Source organism: Staurois parvus, unplaced genomic scaffold, assembly GCF_062004578.1.
Source record: "Staurois parvus isolate SC_StPar_1 unplaced genomic scaffold, SC_StPar_1.0 ptg000136l, whole genome shotgun sequence".
In the NCBI taxonomy this organism is placed as follows: Eukaryota; Metazoa; Chordata; class Amphibia; order Anura; family Ranidae; genus Staurois; species Staurois parvus.
Window position 1 is genome coordinate 5,058,383 of NW_028317932.1, and position 22,841 is coordinate 5,081,223.

At 39.8% G+C, this 22,841-nt stretch overlaps 2 protein-coding genes across 3 annotated transcripts in view; both read right to left on the reverse strand.

The window, feature by feature from the left end:
• Positions 1 to 11,727, reverse strand: part of LOC149465917 (solute carrier family 22 member 13-like) — a 60,317-nt gene extending 48,590 nt beyond the window's left edge. Inside the window, exons 1-3 of one of the 2 annotated variants that reach the window (XM_089673140.1) lie at positions 11,297 to 11,723; positions 7,888 to 7,991; positions 2,417 to 2,571 (exon numbers count right to left, since the gene is read on the reverse strand). In XM_089673140.1, the coding sequence (XP_089529266.1) occupies positions 2,417 to 2,571; positions 7,888 to 7,991; positions 11,297 to 11,671 (634 nt within the window). In that variant the 5' untranslated portion in view covers positions 11,672 to 11,723. Of the gene's footprint in view, positions 1 to 2,416; positions 2,572 to 7,887; positions 7,992 to 11,296 lie in introns of both variants that reach the window. The other variant, XM_089673141.1, reaches the window with a different exon arrangement.
• A 10,561-nt stretch (positions 11,728 to 22,288) lies between these two features.
• LOC149465918 (solute carrier family 22 member 13-like) overlaps positions 22,289 to 22,841 on the reverse strand; it is a 36,063-nt gene continuing 35,510 nt past the window's right edge. The window contains exon 10 of the mRNA XM_089673221.1: positions 22,289 to 22,382. Coding sequence (XP_089529347.1) covers positions 22,289 to 22,382 — 94 coding nt within the window. The remainder of the gene's footprint in view (positions 22,383 to 22,841) is intronic.

Genomic DNA, 22,841 nt, shown 5'->3' on the forward strand with positions numbered 1-22,841 from the left:
GGAGCAGATACCAGTCTGCTGATTGGTTAAGGACCTTCTACGGCCCTGTCGAGCTCTCCTAGAGTAACTGCCTGTCTCCTGGAATCTCCTCCATGCTCTTGAGACTGTGCTGGGAGACACAGCAAATCTTCTGGCAATGGCACGTATTGATGTGCCATCCTGGAGGAATTGGACTGCCTGTGAAACTTCTGTAGGGTCCAGGCATGACCTTATACTACCAGTAGTGACACTGACCCTAGCCGAAATGCAAAACTGGTGAAAAACAGACAGAAAAGATGAGTAGGGAAAAAAATATCAGTGACCTCCACCTGTAAAACCATTCCTGTTTTGGGGGTCATCTCATTATTGCCAATCGAGTGCACCTGTTGTTAATTTCATTAACACCAAAGCCCTCCAACAACCCCCTCTGCTGCTTAACTCACCAGATCAAAATCCCAAGAATCTAATTGACTTGATGCTGTACTCTGATTAAAAAGTGTTCCTTTAATTTTTTTGAGCAATGTACAAGTATAAAGGAGGGAGTGAACAGAGACACTCAGCCGTCAGGTCCTATTCACATCTCTGTATAGCGGGAATTTACATTCCCGTACGTGTTTTTTTGGAGGGGAGTTTTGGAGCCTTTCTGCCCATCACGCCTAGGGCAGACCATTCACTTGACAAACACTCCAAAGAAGCTCCAGAACTCTTTTTTGATCAGAGCGTGGTGTGTTTCTTTACTTCGCCTTTTGCTGCATTTTCAGCACGTTTGTTGTGTGGCATACCACATGGTAAATGTGTGCCTGCTACCCACGCTTGGGGTGCCATTAACATTTTACGGCAACGCAAGCACCATATGCCTTTGCAGCACGTTCACTGTTCAGAAATGTGCGGATGTGAATTGTTCTTGTGTATACACACCAATTTCACTTATAGGCCCCATTCACAACTAGCGTAGTGGAAGCACACATTTTTTTCCTTTTTTCCACAACATGCATAGGGCATCCCATTAATTTCAGTGGGCTGCCCTGCACTCTGCCAAATACCTCTTGGGATATTTTTTCACGTTGTGGTCTGCACATTTTTTACTGTGAGTTTTGTTGCATTTGACACACTGTTTTTCATGCAGTAAAATGTGTATTTGCATCAGAATTTGGGGTACCATTAACAGTTAATGACACTGAAAGCATGACTAGTTCAATTTAAGTGTATAAAGAAGGCCATACACTACACAATCTGATTGTACAATCTCTGTACAATCTCCTTTAGATTTACCAAAACTACATAATAGGAGGACACAACTACCTATCCAATCACAGTCGTGTAGGCCCCTGGACTACATACAGTAGTTGATGGTAGATCTAAAGGAGATCGTACACTCATATTATATAGTGTATGGTGAGCTTTGCAGACTTCCAGGGACACACTTTTGTTTTCAATACAACTGCCTGCATGTGAGTACAGAGGTGGGTGGGAGCAATCTCCTGGAGGAGGAGGGCAGGTGCAGATTATGTGCTAATGAGGTTAGCTGGCAAATTACTTCCTGTGTCTTAACAGTTTTCATGTCCTAAATACCAGGAAGTCATGAACCTTTCTATGGAACAAGCTGGAGGATGAGGTAAGGCCTTGCCCTAAAATACATAGAAATCTTTTTCTTTTCTGCAGCAGAAGTACATTATTTGTATATTGGTACATAGAGAAGCTGGAATTTAAAAAAAAAGGTAAACTTAGCCTTTACAATAAATCTTCCAATTACCGACTATTCTGAGCGATCAATATAGGGCCAGCCTCCAGACTACTCAGTCAGTGGATTCTGGTTGTTGACCTCACAAGTAAACAATACTTTCCATGACACATTTTATGTGTAAACTGTTTAGCACGTCTATTGGTGCTCTTGCAGACAGCCATCATTTACAGTGCATGGGCATACAGACTAAAATACAGCCTTCAAATTTTACGTTTTTAACCTCTTCGTGCTGGCCGCACGAAAAATGTACGGCAAATGTGGGCCATCAAGCCGAGTGGCCACACATTTGTGTGCAATTAAGAAAAACATGTGCTGAAAGCGAGCGCCCTGTGCGCTCCCACCACAAATGTCCGGTACTCACGGAAAGGTACCAATCTCCTCTTTTTCGATTGGGACCTTTCCCGATCATGTGACCGCTGTGACAGCGAATCACAGCGGTCACATGACCCTAAAACCCCGCCCCACTTCTGAAACCCTTAAAGGGCCGAGTGGTGCCGGCGCCAAGGGGTTAAAAATATGTTCATGCACATGAGCATTAAGCACCGGTGCTGCCAGTTACACAAGTGAGGCTATGATACCCAGGCACATTTTACTCTGCATGCTAGTAAACTCTAAATTACAGCTGTGTGAATCATGAAAAAGGATTTACAGAATACTACATTTGCAGAAAGGTGTATACAATATATATATTACCTAATGTGAGATTGTTCAGCATTACACCAGCCATTCCAATTCCTACCATACAACGCAGAATCATATAGACATAAAAATATGGAACAAATGCCGCTCCGACACCAAAGGCAAACATCAATAAAATTGAGATTAATATAACAGGACGTCTACCAATCCTTAAAGAAAATAGACAGAAGGTACAGTTGTAATATATTATGTAACACTGTATATCACCATACATTTAATACATTCTTAAAAAGGACAGAATCTCCTCTCCTTTAGGCGCACCCTGAAAACCCATCTCTTCAGGGAAGCCTACCCCACCCCCTGCTAACCTGCCAACCTCCTCCACTCTTCCTACCACTCCATCCCCCACAGCTATCTCCTCCTGTGCCACCATCCCCTCCCTCCTAGATTGTAAGCTCGAAAGAGCAGGGCCCTCGATCCCCTCATGTTTTGCATTGTATTGGTATTGTTCTGTCACATGTTCTGTCCCCCTTTGCAAAGTACAGTGCTGAGCGAACTATTGGCGCTTTATAAATACTGTATAATAATAATAATAATAATAATAATATTGTCATGTGTATCCTTTTTAAATACAGTTTGTATTTTAGCCGGGCTGGTTCTATTTTCTGGGTGAAATGCAGGCATGAATCTATAAGGACACAAGAGGCCAATTTTACAAAGCTAGGATAAGAATCCTTATTTAAAAGAATAGAGAGTAATTTGTGAAAAAGTGAGTCCAAGCAGATTTGAAAATAACTTCTACATGACTAAATTCAAAATCCTTTTTATTGAATTCAAGCTTTGTGAGCCAAGCCTAAGGTTTCTCTCACAGAAAAGTAGAAAGAAACCATTGTGGAGATGTTGCCTATAGCAACTAAGAATGCTAGCTTACAGTACAGTACATCTTCACTAGACAAATGTCTCATTTAACTCATTCAGACTCAGTTTACACTACTGCTATGCGACTTTACAGTGTGGTTATGTGGTGCAACTTTGCATATTCCATGGAGCCAAGTCGTGCTGTAAATCAAACCAAAGTAGTGTAGGAACCTTTTTCAAAATCACACTGTTCTGACTTGCATTGATCAGAACAGGCACCATTTCAAACAATGAGATTTACCTTGCATGTGATTCTGTGCAAGTTGTATCTTGTGTGAACCAGGCCTTATGGTACCTACTGTATATATATATATATATATATATATATATATATATATATATACACACAGTATCTCACAGAAGTGAGTACACCCCTCACATTTTTGTAAATATTTTATTCTATCTTTTCATGTGACAACACTGAAGAAATGACACTTTGCTACAATGTAAAGTACAGCTTGTATAATAGTGTAAATTTGCTGTCCCCTCAAAATAACTCAACACACAGCGATTAATGTCTAAACCTCTGGCAACAAAAGTGAGTACACCCCTAAGTGAAAATGTCCAAATTGGGCCCAGTTAGCCATTTTCCCTCCCCAGTGTCATGTGACTCATTAGTGTTACAAGGTCTCAGGTGTGAATGGGGAGCAGGTGTGTTAAATTCGGCGTTATCGCTCTCACTTTCTCATACTGGTCACTGGAAGTTCAACATGGCACCTCATGGCAAAGAACTCCCTGAGGATCTGAAAAAAAGAATTGTTGCTCTATATAAAGATGGCCTAGGCTATAAGAAGATTGTCAAGACCCTGAAACTGAGCTGCAGCATGATGGCCAAGACCATACAGCGGTTTAACAGGACAGGTTCCACTCAGAACAGGCCTCGCCATGGTCAACCAAAGAAATTGAGTGCACGTTCTCAGTGACACATCCAGAGGTTGTCTTTGGGAAATAGACATATGAGTGTTACCAGCATTGCTGCAGAAGTTGAAGGAATGGAGGGTCAGCCTGTCAGTCCCAGAAGGAAGCCTCTTCTAAAGATGATGCACAAGAAATCCCACAAACAGTTTGCTGAAGACAAGCAGACTAAGGACATGTATTACTGGAACCATGTCCTGTGGTCTGATGAGACCAAGCTAAAGTTATTTGGTTCAGATCGTGTCAAGCGTGTGGCGGCAACCAGGTGAGGAGTACAAAGACAAGTGTGTCTTGCCTACAGTCAAGCATGGTGGTGGGAGTGTCATGGTCTGGGGCTGCATGAATGCTGCCGGCACTGGGGAGCTACAGTTCATTGAGGAAACCATGATTGCCAACATGTACTGTGACATACTGAAGCAGAGCATGATCCCCTCCCTTCGGAGGCTGGGCCACAGGGCAGTATTCCAACATGATAACAACCCCAAACACACCTCCAAGACGACCACTGCCTTGCTAAAGACGCTGAGGGTAAAGGTGATGGACTGGCCAAGCATGTCTCCAGACCTAAACCCTATTGAGCATCTGTGAGGCATCCTCAAATGGAAGGTGGAGGAGTGCAAGGTCTCTAACATCCACCAGCTCTGTGATGTCATCATGGAGGAGTGGAAGAGGACTCTAGTGGAAACCTGTGAAGCTCCGGTGAACTCCACGCTCAAGAGGGTTAAGGCAGTGCTGGAAAATAATGGTGGCCACACAGAATATTGACACTTTGGGCCCAATTTGGACATTTTTCACTTAGGGGTGTACTCACTTTTGTTGCCAGCAGTTTAGACATGAATGGCTGTGTGTTGAGTTATTTTGAGGGGACAGCAAATTTACACTGTTATACAAGCTGTACACTCACTACTTTACATTGTAGCAAAGTGCCATTTCTTCAGTGTTGTCACATGAAAAGATATAATAAAATATTTATAAAAATGTGAGGGGTGTACTCACTTCTGCGAGATACTGTACATATTTATATTTAATTTTTTTTCTTTCACAAAGTTGTTAGTCTGAAGTAAAGCTATACCTCACCCTGACTCTCCCCAGTATTGTTTGTAATGGCTCATTTTTACAGATCTCAAAAATTCAAATGTGTATTATAAAGTTTATTCCTGTTCCAAGAATTAAGAGAGACAAAACTGTATTATTAGGCTTCATTCACACAGCTGTAAAAAATGCATATACAACTGTTTTTTAATTATGAATCTAAACGCAGCTGCATTGTTTTCAATGGAGCCATTCACACAGGTGTTTAAACATGCACTGCATTCAGATCCATAAAACGTAATCCAAAAATCTGCTCTTTACACAATTATGCATATAAACACATGTACAGTGGATATAAAACGTGTACACACACCTGTTAAAATGCCAGGATTCTGTGATGTAAAATAATTAGACAAAGATAACATATTTCAGAACTTTTTCCACCTTTAATGTAACCTATAAACTGTGCAACTCAGTTGAACAAACTGAAATATTTTAGGTGGAGGGAAGTAAAAATAAAAAACTAAAATAATATGGTTGCATAAGTGTGCATACCCTTAAACTAATACTTTGTTGAAGCACCTTTTGATTTGATTCCAGCACTCAGTCTTTTTGGCTATGAGTCTATCAGCATGGCACATCTTGACTTGGCAATATTTACCCACACTTCAAATCTGTCAGATTATCTCCTGTGCACAGCCCTCTTCAGATCACCCCACAGATTTTTGATCGGATTCAGGCCTGGGCTCTGGCTGAGCCAGTCCAAAACTTTAATATTCTTCTGGTGAAGCCAAAAAGTTCAACCTTGGTTTCATCAGACCATAACACATTTTTCCACATGCTTTCGGGAGACTTCAGATGTGTTTTTGCAAAATTTAGCTGGGCTTGGATGTTTTTCTTTATAAGAAAAGGTTTCCGTCTTGCCACTCTACTCCATAGCCCAGACAGATGAAGAATATCGGAGATTGTTGTCACATATAACACACAGCCAGTACTTGACAAATATTCCTGCAGCTCCTTTAATGTTGCTGTAGGACTCTTGGCAGCCTCCCAGAGCAGTTTTCTCCACTTAATGATGACTGTCTTCACTGTGTTCCATGGTATATCTAATGCCTTGGAAATTCTTTTGTACCCTCTTCCTGACTGATACCTTTTAACAATGAGATCCCTCTGATGCTTTGGAAGCTCTCTGCGGACCATGGCTTTTGCTGTAGGATGCGACTAAGAAAATGCCTACTAGAACAGCTGAACTTTATTTGGGGTTAATCAGAGGCACTTTAAATGATGGCAGGTGTGTACTGACTCCTATTTAACATGATTTTGAATGTCATTGCTTAATACTGAACACAGCTACATCCCCAGTTATAAGAGGGTGTGCACACTTATGCAACCACATTATTTTAGTTTACTTCCCCCCCTAAAAGATTTCAGTTTGTTTTTCAATTGAATTGTACAGTTTATAGGTCACATTAAAGTTGGAAAAAGTTCTGAAATTATTTATCTTTGTCTCTTTTTTTACATCACAGAAACCTGACATTTTAACAGTGGTGTGTAGACATTTTATATCCACTGTATACATGCTTGCAAGCACATAAATTAAGTCTAAACAAAGGGAAAATAAATTATTATGTATGCATATGTGTCTTTAGGCGTTTAAATGCATCTATACTAGTATTTACTGAGAATTCCGCAGGAACTTTTCGCCTAGAAAACATGTGTAATAACAGCAGTACTGTACATTATTATGCCCATGTGAATGCAGCCTTAAACTATTATTTAAGTAACTTAGAAAATGATAGTTTTACCTGGCCTACAACCTTTACGAGGGTAACTGTAGCCTTAGGGTGGGATAGCCTTAAAGCGGAGCTTCACCCAAAAGGGGAAGTTCCACTTTAAGGACTGGTCCCTTGCTCCCCGTTAGATTGGCATCTTTGGGGAGCGGAGCAGAGTGGGTACCTGAAATTGACAGACACCTGCCCCCACTTCCGCTGCGATCGTCTAGGTGATAGGAAATGGAAGTTGTCCTCCCCCCCTCCCTCTTTGTAATCTTCTGGGACATGTGACAGGTCCCAGAAGACTATGGGACCATTCACAAAGAGCAGCACTACTCACGCATGTGCAATGGGCACCCGGCTGTGAAGCAGCAAGCTGTCACAGCCATGTGCCCACACTAAAGATGCTGTCACCAGGAACACAGGGTGGCCGGTGAAACAAGCCGCAGGGAGGACACCGTAGGATCAATGGACAGGTGAGGGGCTGTTTTTTTTAAAGTCAGCAGCTACAGTTTCTAACTTTTATTTTTTTACAGTTTCACTGGAACTCGCTTTAAAGTGTTATTAAACCCAGGACACTGCATTCACTATACTTGGTCTCCCAACGTACACACAACATGGAAATATACAGCCAAGTGTTGCCCCTCCAGTGCTGGATATTTTTCCCATGTTTGGACTCTCCTAGGCGCTCCATTTTTCACCCATAGTATTGCCAGAAAGATTACTGGTAGTTAGTTTGAGTAGTATATTTACAGTATTACTGGTATTGGGACATTAGATATATTAGATTTATGTAGCCTAAAAAGTTAGATTAATAAACATTCATTTAAATTAAAGTGTACCAAATTTTTTGACGGTGGATAAATTAAAAATAATAAAAATTCTTACCTGTCTCCGAGATGACCGAAAATAACAGATCCAATAAGCAGCCCCAACATATGAATGGATTGGGAGATATCCTTCTGTTCCTTTCTGTGACACACCAGGTCAAACTTACATTGGATGAAATGCAAAAAATTATTTAATTGGTTTCACCATTTGTCCTAACAGTATGCACATTATGTATGGCCCACACTTTTTTTTGTTTTGTTTAAAACAGAGTAAGGAAGGGTTAAAAACTAAACAGTTTATTTTTTGCTGTCTGTGTACCATTGGGGAAACTTCTCTGTATCTCCCATCTCAGTGACGCAACAAGATGTTAGAAAAACCTCTATAAAAAATGAAGGGAATTCCCCTCTTACACAAAAACAGTGTTTCCTTTGGAAAATTCCATTTCTTGTCCTGGCAACAGCAGTAAAATTTTGGAAATTTCCTCACTATCATTCTCTATATGCCACCTTATAGGTAGAGTGGTAAATCTCTCAAATAGGAGACACAGGCATCAATAAAAAAAAAACTTGACAGAGGGTCTAACCCTTCCCCCACCATATCCAACACTAAAAAAAAAAACTTTACTTGTAGTCAGGGTTGCCAACCGCTTGTAAATTTACAGACAGTCCGTAAATGTCCGCTACAGACCATCCATTACTGTCCAAGCACGGGGGTCACAGGAGGAGTCAGAGGTGTGTGGACTGTGGGGAGGAGAATATAGGATGAAACCAGAGCTGAAGCCCGGAGAGGACTATCTGGCTGAGCCCTGCAGGGTGCACCTGAGAGGAGGTCAGTGACAATTCCCCAAGGCCAGTCTGGCTGGGTCACTAATGTAAGGGAGGAGTGAATACAGTAAGGTAAGGGGGGGCATGGATATAAAGGTTCTCCCTTATATCAGTAACCCCCCCTTACCTTAGTGTATTCACTGTGGAAGGTGGTCTGTGGTCACCAGAGATCCCCCACATCAGAATTCCCAGTGTTCCCCTTTACATCCGAGTCTTTAGTATTCCTCCTTGCAGTGCAAGAGGGACCTTTGTGGACCCTGATGTAAAGGGGAACTCTGATGTAAAGGGCAATGCTGCAGACCCTGATGTAAGTGGGAACTCTGATATAAGATGGTCTCTGGTCACCAGAGCCCCCCTTACATCATGATATAACCCCACAAGCACATAGTTCCCCTTTACACCAATGTCTGCAGTATTCCCCCTTACATCATGATGTGCAGCATTCCCCTTTACATCAGAGTTCCCCTTGCACTGTAAGGGGGAATCCTGCAGATTCTGATGTAAGGGGGAACTCTGTGCTGACTGGTTTATATCAACCTGACCTTCATTTAAATGGAGAAATATGGTTTTTGGCTTTTGTTATAGCCTGAACACATTGCTAATGGCAGCAGCTACCGTATTTTTCACCGTATAAGACGCACTTTTTCTTCCCCAAAACTGGGGGGGGGGGAAAGTTGGTGCGTCTTATACGACGAATAGAGAGAGAATCCGTGAGGAGCGGCCATGGCCGTAGGAAAGGCTGCGGCTTTGGCCTATCTCTGGAGCGGTCGGCCATCTTAGTACACCCGGCGGTGCGCGCTGACGTCATCACCCCCTCTGCTCGTGGATCAGCCCTGAAGACCGGAACGGCGCGGGAACACGGCGAGAGGAACGCGCGGAGCAAAGGTAAGTGAATTGACACAATATGGGGAATGAATTACTATAGGGGGGATGAATTACTATATGGGGGATGAATTACTATGGGGGATGAATTACTATAGGGGGGATGAATTACTATATGGGGGATGAATTACTATATGGGGGATGAATTACTATATGGGGGATTAATTACTATGGGGGATGAATTACTATATGGGGATGAATTACTATATGGGGGATGAATTACTATGGGGGATGAATTACTATATGGGGGATGAATTACTATATGGGGGATGAATTACTATATGGGGCATGAATTACTATATGGGGGATTAATTACTATGGGGGATGAATTACTATATGGGGATGAATTACTATATGGGGGATTAATTACTATAGGGGGGATGAATTACTATATGGGGGATGAATTACTATGGGGGATGAATTACTATATGGGGGATGAATTACTATATGGGGGATGAATTACTATGGGGGATGAATTACTATATGTATTGGGTTCAGAATCTTTTTTTTCTAGATTTTCTTCCTTTAAAATTGGGTGTGTCTTATATTCCGGAGCGTCTTATATGGCGAAAAATACGGTACATGTTTGTAGCTTAAATATTGACATTTGCAGTGTTTTGCACTTAAAAAGGCAATTTTATACACTTTTTTGAAGTCAGTTAAAAATGTCGCTCTGTCAGTAAATTTCACAATTTTTGTCAGTAAAAAAATTGGTGTTGTTTGTAAATTTTGAGCGTCCTGTCAGTAAATTTCATTTTGGGGGGTTGGCAAAACTGCTTGTAGTTCAATATTGAAGAAAGGCTTTTTTCTAATGATCCTCTCATTAAATATGCTGATTGACTATATAGATCAAATTAAAAAGACCACCTAAGAACTGTGCTTTTTTCTCTGCACCTATATTTCAGAATAATGAAAAACTTTACAAAGATTTCCAATGGGACCTAGAGTGCTTGTGATGAGGTTATTTTAGGAAAATATCTCCTGCATGAATTGTTCAGCAAGAAAGAACACATAACATTCATCAGATTTTTCATATCACCTTTCAATTGAAAAAAAACAGAAATTATGAATTTTTAATCTTGTGAATGGTCATGCAGACATTAACAGGACAGATAAATTACATGAGATGACTCCTGAGCTGTACCGACACAATCCTATTACAAACATATTAGCAATTTTACTTTTTAAATATGACTATTTAATAACATTTTATATCATGTAACATTTTCTTTTTGGTTATAAATAAGAAATAGTTATGCCTTTATTATTTTCTGTAGTAAGCTCACAGTACTAAATTCCCCATAGATTAGACTTCCAGGTATTTGCGTGAGTAAATGTTTTGTACAATAATTTTAATATAGAGCGTTTAATATTTAAGTGGAGGGTTTAATTGTAATAACTTCTGTTCTGGACTCGAGAGTCAGTTGGATTTTAATTAATGACTAGGCGCTACAGACAAAAATGCATATTTATTACTAACTGCAATTGTGTACAGTAAGTCATGGCAATACATTAATAGTAAGCTTTATTTAAGTGACATGTAAATGTAATGGGGTCCAGTTTCTCTGTACCTTGTTGACAATTTTTCTGAATGATTTTGGAAAATTGGTCTGTTGGTTATCAGTCCACCTAAAACTGTAGAAAGGCACCAAAGTCTGTCTGTAAATCCTGTTGGTAGTATTCAAAATTGACATCTAACCAGAGCATTTATTGATTACCCAACAACAAGCATTATAACTGAGAAATCAATATTTACAGACCTCGGTGACCAGTGTTGACTTCTGCTGTGACATATCATACATCCATCCATCCTGGCAGACCTCTGTGTTGTTCAGGCCATACCTTTCAATAGATTCCAAATCCCAGTCCACGGGAGTGTACATGAGGCATTGCTCATAGCTGCCCTCTATATTATGTGGGATGGTTAAATTCAGCTGATACTCTTCAGTTAGGTTTGGATTCTTTGCCAAGATCCAGCTGGTATTGCAATGATGAGGCACTGATATTCCCATAAATACTTGTCCAAACATGTGGAAGGAGTTCAAGAAACTGAGTAAACACATCTGAAATACCAAAAATTTCTGGAATCGGCCAAATTCCCCAACATTTTTTAGAATTTCCCCAAACTCTGTCATCGTGTCCTGGATCAGAGTTGTGAAAAGCAGGAGAGCAGAGAAGCCAGGAATTAATGTTTAACCCCTGTCCATGAGACAAATGTAATAAGTCAAAGTCTCAGAACACATGCATATTCTATATTTCCTCGTTTAGAAGCTGTTTCATATGCTAATATACTGTATACATAGTTTTTTTTATATATATAACAAGTTACAATGTCTAATAGCCCTTAACTTTGGAACTAGGGAGTTGATTTACTAAAGGCAAATAGACTGTGCACTTTGCAAAATGCAGTTGCTCCAGAGCTTAGTAAATGAGTTAAAGCTTCACTTTGCAAAGAATATCCAATCACATGCAAGGAAAATACAAAAAATGAATGTTTGCTCACACATTATTGGATGAAGGAAGCCAGAAGAGCTTCTGCTCATTTACTAAGCTCTGGAGCAACTGCTCTTGCAGAGTGCAACTGCACTTTGCAAAGTACACAGTCTATTTGATTTTAGTAAATCAACCCCTACGTGTTTCAGCACAAACAACAAACTTTCCTACAGGCATTAGTGTATACTACAAAATAAAAGGTTAGTAAATTGTAATGAACCCTTTATTGTAACAAAAGATCAGTTATTTATAATAGAAAACAAAAGTATACTGTGTAATCCTTATGTGTATCTTTTTCAGATTTTTTTTTTAATAATAATTATGTTAAAATGTTAATTAAGAAGTATAGTGGGGGGCATCTGTCAATTTTTGTGTCACAATGGAGTGGAGCATTGAAACAGATTACAAGGTAGATTTACAAATATATACAGTGCATTCATAACCCCCCTTCACTTTTCCATCTTTGATGTTTCAGCCTGATACTACAGTTGTTTGAATTTATTTTTTTCTCAATAATCTACACTCCATACCCCATAATGACAAAGTGAAAACAGAATTTTAGAAATATATGTGAATTTATTAAATACTTAAATATTCAGACCTTTTACTCAGTACTTTGCACATATTTGAGGGATTTTCTGCCTTTCATCTTTGCAAATCCTCTCAAGCTCCGTCAGGTTGGATGGGGACCATCGGTGGATAGCCATTTTCAGGTCTCTCCAGAGATGTTCAATAGGGTTCAAATCAGGGCTCTGGCTGGGCCACTCTAGGACATTCACAGAGTTGACCCTCAGCCGCTCCTGTGTTGTCTTGGCTTAGGATCGCTGTCATGTTGGAAGGTGAACCTTTAGCCCAGTCTGAGGTCCTGAGCGCTGTGGAACAGGTTTTCATTGAGGATACTGTACTATGCTCCATTCAGCTTTCCCAAAAACTGCAGAAAAACACCCCCACAGCATGATGTTGCCACCACCATTCTTCACTATTGGTACTGGAAAGGTGATGAGCTGTGCCTGTTTCCTCCAGATAGAATGTTTAGAATTGAGGCCAATCAGTTCAATCATGGTTTCATCAGACTAGAGAATCTTGTTCCTCACAGTCAGAGTCCTTCCGGTGCTTTTTTACAAAATCCAAGTGGGCTTTCATGTGTTTTGCACTCAGGAAAAGCTACTGTCTAGCCATTCTGTCATAAATCCCAGATCAATGGAGGGCAGCAGTGATGGTTGTCCTTCTAAAGCTTTGTTCCATCTCCACACAGGATCTCTGGAGCTGAGGCAGAGTGACCATCGGGTTCTTGGTCATCTCTCTTACTAAGGCCCTTCTCCCCTGATTTCTCAGTTTGGCTTCCATTTAAGAATTATGGAGGCCACTGTGCTCTTGGGAACCTTCAGTGCAGCAGAAATGTTTTTGTAGCCTTCCCTATATCTGTGCCTTGCAATAATCCTGTTTCTGAGTTCTGTAGGCAGTTCCTTTGAACTCATGGCTTTTGTTCTGATACAGAATGCATTGTCAGCTGTGAGGCCTTTCATAGAGAGGTGTATACCTTCCCAAATCTTGTCCAATCAATTTCATTTACCACAAGTGAACTCCAATCCAGGTGTAGAAACATCTCAGCAATGATCAAGAGAAATTGGAGGCACTTGAGCTAAATTCCAAGTGTTTTTGCAAAGGGTAAAACCTTATCCTGACCACTCCTTTGTTGTGTGTCTGTTTGAACCCAAACTCCAGCTAAACTTCAGTGCTATATCTCTCTCCATTGGCTGCTCAGGATTTCAGGAGCCAATACAGGTTACCAATACACAGAACAATTGGAATACATACTTTGCTAAAAGAGAAGCAGCCTGTTTTGTACCTAATTGTTTTACTAATTTGCTTGATAAATGCCCCTCCAATATATTTCTAGGTATTACAGTTTCCTTAATGGTACGGTTTAACCAGTAGAAGGATCACTCACTGGCTTAGTGCAGTTACTCAGTCTCTCTTTAACAATTTTCTCCTGGTCTGCTCTTTTATGTGCTGCCTTGGGAGAAGGACCTGAGAATGCAAATATATTCACAGAATTGGATTCAAATCTGGGATACTACCAAGTTCTGCTCCAGAAAGTTATCAGCAGTTGAGACCAATTACAAAGTTCTCTTTCACTGGCACTTGGTGCCGTCCAGGCTAGCTCCTGCCTACCCAACCAATCCTCTGACCTGTTTTCGTAGCTGTTCAGACACGCGGTCATATTTCCATATTTGGTGGTCCTGCTTAGTGGCTTATCTTACATACATTACTGCAGAAGCCAATCCCTGTGATTCCACAAGGAGCTGTTCTTAACCTGTGTCCAGCAGAGATTACTTGGTGGCAACACACCTTGATTACCCATGTCTTCACAGCTGCGAAGCATGGCAAACTTTCATACATTGTGGGATCCCTGGGTCTCTCATTTTCTCCTGAGGGGCTTCAATCATTGCTTTCTTGAACTCTAAATTTGGAGCAGCCTTGGTCGTGGCCTCTGGGCTAGACTGAGGTTACCCCCAACCGCCTCTCCCACCTCCCCTTTTCGTTCTCTTCCCTCCGCCGCTGCTTCTTCTCAGCTCCTTTCCTTTTTCTGTCTATTTCCACAATACAGAGTGCTAATTGGCCTAATTCTTTCTGGGGCCAGGCCCCTACCCAGAATTCTTGTAATGTCATTACTGATATGCTTTGTTACCATTTTCCACTTATCTCTCTGTTGTTGCTCTTCATGCTGATGTTTACAAGGCTGACAGGACTTTTTCTTTTGCACTGTATTATCTGTTATTCCATGCTTCAGTGATCAGAATTGTGAACTTATATGTTTCCAAAGTTCTTACCTGAAGCACATTGTTGTATTTGTATTTTTTTAAATTAAAATCAATAAAAATATTGAACAAGAAGATTACTTACATAAAGCTGATGTCTTTTACATGTTTATTTTAAAGTAATTTAAAACTATATATTTCTAGAAAGTAATGGAGGTGTTCATCAAATATATATGTAGCAAACTGAAAGGATGTGGCACCATTTAGTTTTAGCAGCAAACAGCAAAAAAGTATTTAATTTCAGACACCAAACAGCAGAAAGGAATGAGCTCAGGATCAAGTTGAGGTTGTGATTTACAATAATTTAAATCAAACATACTGGAAGTGCATCATCAAAACATGACAAGGCAAGCAATCTGAATAATAAAATTGCTATGCAATACACAAAATAAAGCTACACAAGTAACAAAACATGATATGAATATCCTCAAAACCCTTCCATTTAAACACTTGTATGCAAAACTACATGTTCGGAAGCATCTCTTTGTTATGTGCAAGACAAAATGACACATCACTCTACAGTCACAATAATCCTTTAAGATAAACAAATATGGGTGATAGTTTCTATTGAGACATTTGGAATGTAATGTAGACAATCTATCAATCCACTATACCTCAATCATTTTTAGACTCAAAAAGCGATCGTCCAACAGAATATGGGAATCCTTTTGCTATATGATTGCTTCATTTTCCTACATCATGGGTGCCTAGGTAAATTTGAGAAACTTTAGGAGGCATGGCTGGCCACTCCAGATCTTGCCCTCTTTGATTTGGCAATGCGCAAACTCTTGTAGTTACCTTCCCTTGACGTATTATGCCTATAGTCTGTTATTACTTGCTTGGATTTATCGTGTTTGTATCATAGGGAGGTTTATGCACTATACTCTCCTATTGAGCTGAGACTAGAGTGGGAGTTTTACTACCTTACACATTGGTTTTAGTATATGATTTTTCTGCACAATGCCACTATTCTTCTTTTCTACACTAGAAAGCTGGTAACACTGGAAATTCTTTTTTTCCTTTCTTGTTTCTCTTTTGGTTGTATGTACCAATTTTGTATGCCTTAAACATTACTTCTGATTTTAAAAAAATAAAGTGATCAACCCCTCTCCTGTGTTTGGATACATCATACAATGGCCTGAACTACAGTGGTGACCACCCAGAAATGTAGAGGCACTATAGTCTAGTGCTCAAAGATCAAATTAGCCAGTCTCTTGACTTATTCCCCCAAAATATTTGGGGTTATTAATATAAGGTTACATATAGTTGCATGACCTCAGGATAAGCATTCATCTCTATATGTCAATACAGAAAAAGGACTTAAGCAAGAAAACCTGAGAAAAGAGGGACTTTTGAGATATATATATATGTACCTATAACTTGATCAATGATTTTATAGACATGCACTTTTTGTTTAAAACCAGAGGGTTTTTTAACACGTGTTAAAACCTTGCAGTCAGGTCCATGAATATTGGGACATTGACACAATTCTAACATTTTTGGCTCTATACACCACCACAATGGATTTGAAATGAAACGAACAAGATGTGCTTTAACTGCAGACTGCCAACTTTAATTTGAGGGTATTTACATCCAAATCAGGTGAACGGTGTAGGAATTACAACAGTTTGCATATGTGCCTCCCACTTGTTAAGGGACCAAAAGTAATGGGACAGAATAATAATCATAAATCAAACTTTCACTTTTTAATACTTTGTTGCAAATCCTTTGCAGTCAATTACAGCCTGAAGTCTGGAACGCATAGACATCACCAGACGCTGGGTTTCATCCCTGGTGATGTTCTGCCAGACCTCTACTGCAAATGCATGCTCAATCGGATTCAGGTCAGGTGATTGACTTGGCCATTGCATAACATTCCACTTCTTTCCCTTAAAAAACTCTTTGGTTGCTTTTGCAGTATGCTTTGGGTCATTGTCCATCTGCACTGTGAAGCGTCGTCCAATGAGTTCTGAAGCATTTGGCTGAATATGAGCAGATAATATTGCCCGAAACACTTCAGAATTCATCCTGCTGCTTTTGTCAGCAGTCACATCATCAATAAATACAAGAGAACCAGTTCCATTGGCAGCCATACATGCCCACGCCATGACACTACCACCACCATGCTTCACTGATGAGGTGGTATGCTTAGGATCATGAGCAGTTCCTTTTCTTCTCCATACTCTTCTCTTCCCATCACTCTGGTACAAGTTGATCTTGGTCTCATCTGTCCATAGGATGTTGTTCCAGAACTGTGAAGGCTTTTTTAGATGTCGTTTGGCACACTCTAATCTGACCTTCCTGTTTTTGAGGCTCACCAATGGTTTACATCTTGTGGTGAACCCTCTGTATCCACTCTGGTGAAGTCTTCTCTTGATAGTTGACTTTGACATACATACACCTACCTCCTGGATAGTGTTCTTGATCTGGCCAACTGTTGTGAAGGGTGTTTTCTTCACCAGGGAAAGAATTCTTTGGTCATCCACCACAGTTGTTTTCCGTGGTCTTCCGGATATTTTGGTGTTGCTGAGCTCACCGGTGCTTTCCTTCTTTTTAAGAATGTTCCAAACAGTTGTTTTGGCCACGCCTAATGTTTTTGCTATCTCTCTAAAAGGTTTGTTTTGTTTTTTCAGCCTACTGATGGCTTGCTTCACTGATAGTGACAGCTCTTTGGATCTCATTTTGAGAGTTGACAGCAACAGATTCCAAATGCAAATAGCACACTTGAAATGAACTCTGGACCTTTTATCTGCTCATTGTAATTGGGATAATGAGGGAATAACACACACCTGGCCATGGAACAGCTGAGAAGCTAATTGTCCCATTACTTTTGGTCCCTTAACAAGTGGGAGGTACATATGCAAACTGTTGTAATTCCTACACCGTTCACCTGATTTGGATGTAAATACCCTCAAATTAAAGCTAACAGTCTGCAGTTAAAGCACATCTTGTTCGTTTCATTTCACATCCATTGTGGTGGTGTATAGAGCCAAAAATGTTAGAATTGTGTCGATGTCCCAATATTTATGGACCTGACTGTATATCATAAAAGATATTAAAAGTCATATCTCTTTTTGTTAACAGTCAATGCACTTCCATATTGTCTCTACCCATATTTCATACATCTTGTACATATGTGTCTATCCTATTTGTACTTATGTTTCATTTATTCAAGAATAATTTGTGTTCTTGAACACCCTGGGGCATCAGCAACAGCAACAGCATATTAACCTTTGGTTAAGTCTAAATAGTTACCTTTGTGTACAAACGTGAATAACCCCCTTTTTTGGAAAACATCCAAGGAACTATTATGAGAAATCTACAGATCGCAACCTACTGATAAAAGTCACCATTTTTCACCTGCCCTCTGTGTTCAACTCTGTCCCTAAAAGTCCGTTACAAAGGGTGCCATGTATTGTTAATAGTAAATCAGTTTGAGAGATTAGACTTTATGAAATGGCTGATAAATTAATTGAATGTGGTTATCCAAAACAAGAAATTGAAAAAGAGGTTACTCTAGTTAGAAATTACTCAATAGATAGATTGCAATAGAATAAACTTAGCAGACTACTGTTTGTATCCTAATTTCATACCCTTTTAATTACATTTGGGGGCATACTAAGTGTCACTGGCATATTTTAGAAAAAAAATACCCTTAGGCAACTGACAGGGTCATCCCTTGCAATTGTTTAGATGAGATTGAACAATTTATAATCAAGTTGTCTGTGCAGACTGCGTGAGATCTAATGTGCAGCCCTTCTCCACTTTTTTGAGGTATAGAATAAATGAATGCTATCCCTGTCTTTTTTTGTATACATTGTTATAGGGTGAAGCATTCACTCATCCCCATAAGGGTTGCTCTATAAAAATTTCAAATTATTACACGTCTTGGTTCCTATGTCATTGATAAGATCAAATGCCCCCGTGGGCTGCGTTAAATTGGGCAGACTCCCCAGTGAGTGAAGGAGAGAAACGACCTACACAAATACACCCTTAAGAATAATCAGATTAAACCACCTTTAGCAAGACACTTTTTTAAGGAAATCTCATAAGGAGTGTCACAAGTTAGGGATACTGTGGTTGATTCAGTCCTGAAATCAAAGCGAGGAGGCCATAAAGAGTTACCATACTTAGTTAATCTACTTACTTATATAGGAAGTTTTCTGGATTAAACTTACTTTATATCCATTAGGTTTGATTGGAGATTTTGATTTAGACTTAGTTTTGTAAATATTTTTCTTTATATCCATTAGGTTTGATTGGAGATTTTGATTTAGACTTAGTTTTGTAAATATTTTTTCTATGTTTGATGAAAGGGTTTTATTTTTGTTTCAAGTTTATTGTGTTTCTACTTTTGACTGCAGAAATATGTGTTTCTGCACTGAGTTTTGGATGTGCGGAAATCGTTAGTCTCTTTCATCTGAACTAGTTTATATTCACTTGTTCCAACTTTGTGATCATAGAGATCTTTTACATGCGTGTAGGTACAATTATTGGTCGTGACACTATTTATATGCTTTGTAACTAAGATGTTTTCAGATCTGCTATTTGGCCTGGCAAAATAAATAAATAATTATTGAGTACTCCAGGCCATGTGTATGTGTGTGTGTGTGTGTGTGTGTAGTACCCTCTAGAGTGCTACTAGAATAATGTAGTGTATTGCAGGTAAAATCATTGTGTATGACTCATAATAACTGTGTGAGTCTGTGATTGAGGTTGGTTTATTGCAGGTCAGCTGGATGACAGGTTGTGGCTCTATCGCCTTCTCCTGACTTTGGAGGACCATAGAACGTTCCAGAAGTCAGAAATCAGGAAGGGGTGCAGACCTAATCTGCATGTTTATGGGAGCCTGGCCAATCCCAGGTTTAGAGGCCCTGGTAGAGTGTTGGACTGGCCCATAAATATGGAAGAGTCTGGCTGAGAGAGGAGTCGGGTGTAAGATGGAGTGCTGAGGAGACTGTCAGTTCCTGGGAGGGATCCCCTAGGTCTAGGGGGGAGGGCGGCCTCCAGGCTGGGCTCGGGCTGGCTTAGGAGGATACATTCAGCAGGGAGGAGTGAATGGGATCAAGACATGGAGCAGCAGGGAGCAAAGAGGACAGTGTGAGTACACCAGCACTCTCTGGGATCTACAAGAGGAAAGACTGCCACATGTAGTAAGCTTTCTAAGGACAGGGCTCTATCTTTTATCCTTGTCTCGGGAGATCTGTCAAACAGCCAGGAGGGCTGGTAGTGTTTGCAGGCTGTGGAGCCGGGAGCAGCTCTACAGGGGAAGAGAAGACATATCTGCATGTAGTTATAAGAAGCTAAGCTGATTTTTGAGGGGCTGCTAGTTCCTCTCCCGTAAAGGGCTTTAGCTACTGATCCGCAAAGACTGACGGCTTTCACAGAAATGAACAGTCAGGCCAGTTTTTGTGTATTCAGCACATCAATTTCAGGAACATGTTTACTTGCTGCCTAATAAATCCCACCAACATTCAGATGCCATGTGTAACAAGATAATCAATGTTATTCACTGAAGCTATCCATGATCATAAAGTTATGGATGATCATGTGTGTATATATATATATATATGTATATATATATATCTATATATATAGATATATATATATAGTAAGCTCTAACGAGCAGGGCCCTCCAAGTCCTACTGTACTAAATTGTATTGTAATTGTACTGTCTGCCCTTATGTTGTAAAGCGCTGCATAAAATCTTGGCGCTATAGAAATACTGTATAATAATAAATATAAATATATATATATATTTTATTTTTCCTTAGACAAGGATGACAGTATGTACTGTAAGTATCTGACATTATTGGGGACTGCATAGAGTCTATTGTTTTCAATCAAAAAATCAAATAAAAGAAGTTTAATTGAAAGAAGATCATTAAGAAACCAGTTGTGCATCATTAGTGCAATGAATAAAGCTGTCTCCAAATAAATACGTATAAATTATACATAAAAGCAACTTTTCAAGAACATTACCAAACGTTGATAATATTATTTACACTGAGCTGGTCTTTATCATGCATATTTATAACAAAAAATATTTTGAATGCTTTAAAGTATTAGAGTGCCTTCGCTAAACAATATGAGGTTTGCTTCTCCCTGCAGCCTTTGCAAAAAATGTTTTTATAATGGGTTACCTATTTTGCCAAAGTGTTCCTGTATTTAGAGGAGTTAGACAAAAAAATTAAAACGCTACATGATCTGAAGGTGTGAAAGTGATAACATGTTTTGCGTGGGGAGTGGAAGTGATGTAATTTATTTTGCTTCCGCTGTGTGGTTAGACATCTAGCTAACAAGTGGGAAGCCTCACTTTCATCATTCACTGCGTGCACTGCTAGTAATATGGAGTCATGTCAGTCATCTCAATCTCAGTCCCGTGATGACTAAGATTGAGCTCTGCAGTCACTTTTACAGCAGTTGTTTTCGTATTCCAGGTCACAATCCTGCGCAATGTCCTTTTGTCTTTTTCATGTCAACCGGGCTCATGCTTATCAGACGACGTTTTCCTGGAAACTGTATATACCGTCATAACCTTTGATACTGTACATCGCAACACAGCAAGAAAATTGGCAAACTCAAGTCACAGAGGCACCAGTTAAGTGGCACCAACAGTTTGCACTCTTTGAAGCTCAGTAAGCGCTGACATGACTCCGTATTACTAGCAGCGCGCGCAGGCACTCCCTCACCCTTCACAGCCCAGAACTCCAGTGAGCATGGGTGGGGGTGGGGCAGAGCACACAGCGGTGACCGACAGCCCCGCTCCCTGCTTAGAGCCATTGTGAGAACTCAGCAATCATGTGAATTCCCACCCTTAGAGCTGGTGGGGGATAGATGCAGCATCAGACCAATGCTACATCCACCTAGGTAAGTATGATTTGGGGAAAAAACACAAACCTCTAGTTCTCTTTTAAGTTACTTTGCTGACTTGCTTAAAGCCTCTTTCTTTGATAAGGTGTTTCTGCTGATTGCAAATACTATTTTTAATATGTTTTCTGTGTTATTGCATGCCCATGCTCAACCCACTGTGTCCGAGGAGCTGAGGTTCTTGAGAAGATTGAGGCAAAAGGGACCCATTCTATCCAGCGGCTCCTATAGGTGTACACATCTTTACTGCAAATCTGAACCTTGCCACCACTAGAAGCTGCTGTTTGGAGATAAGGGACATGAATTCTGATGATTCAGCAATCTGTCAATCAGCAGCAGCTTTTTCAGAGCACAGCCGGAGCCAGCAGGCCACTGGTAATACAATTATAATAATATATTAATAATGGGGACAAGGCTTCTCTTCAAAAAAAGTAACTAGTATATTATATGGGATTTTTTTCAGAGGACTCTGGGATAAGTATAAATGTATAAATTTTACTGATGTTTATGTGTAGTTAGACTTTAAATTAAAAAATTACTTCATCCAAATGTTAGTAAAGAAAACGTCTATAAACGGGTCCTCTTGTATTCTTGTTTTGCACTCTGTCCTTCTTCCTGGCAGTTTTTGTATATTATTTCTTCTTCCAGTAGATCATGAGACCTGTAAGAAAGGGAGCACAAAATTGTATTAACAAAATCACAGTCAAAGGTATTTGATAAAATATTTATGACACTTTCTGGTGTTATGGTCCCTGCGTCAAATTCAGGAAAGCCTCTTGCAACAGTTTCAGCTACAGTGCTGACATATGCAAGAGACTCATGTGGTTCTTGTTTGCATTAATTTTACATTATGTTGTCATGACTGCAACAAATTCACAAAGAATTACCTGCAGTTCAAGGATAAAGATACAACAGACTCTCTTGGTTTACATTACTGTTCTGAACAGGAATCTGGTAATATATTGTATAACATTTATACATTAACCATATAGTCCTGTGGAAGCTGGTGAAAACAGGGGATTAATCACAGTTCTGCCCCATTCTCTTGAACATGTTTTACATTAAGGTACACATTCATTTTCAAAGTTTACTTAAAACATCCTTTACCATTTTCGATCAT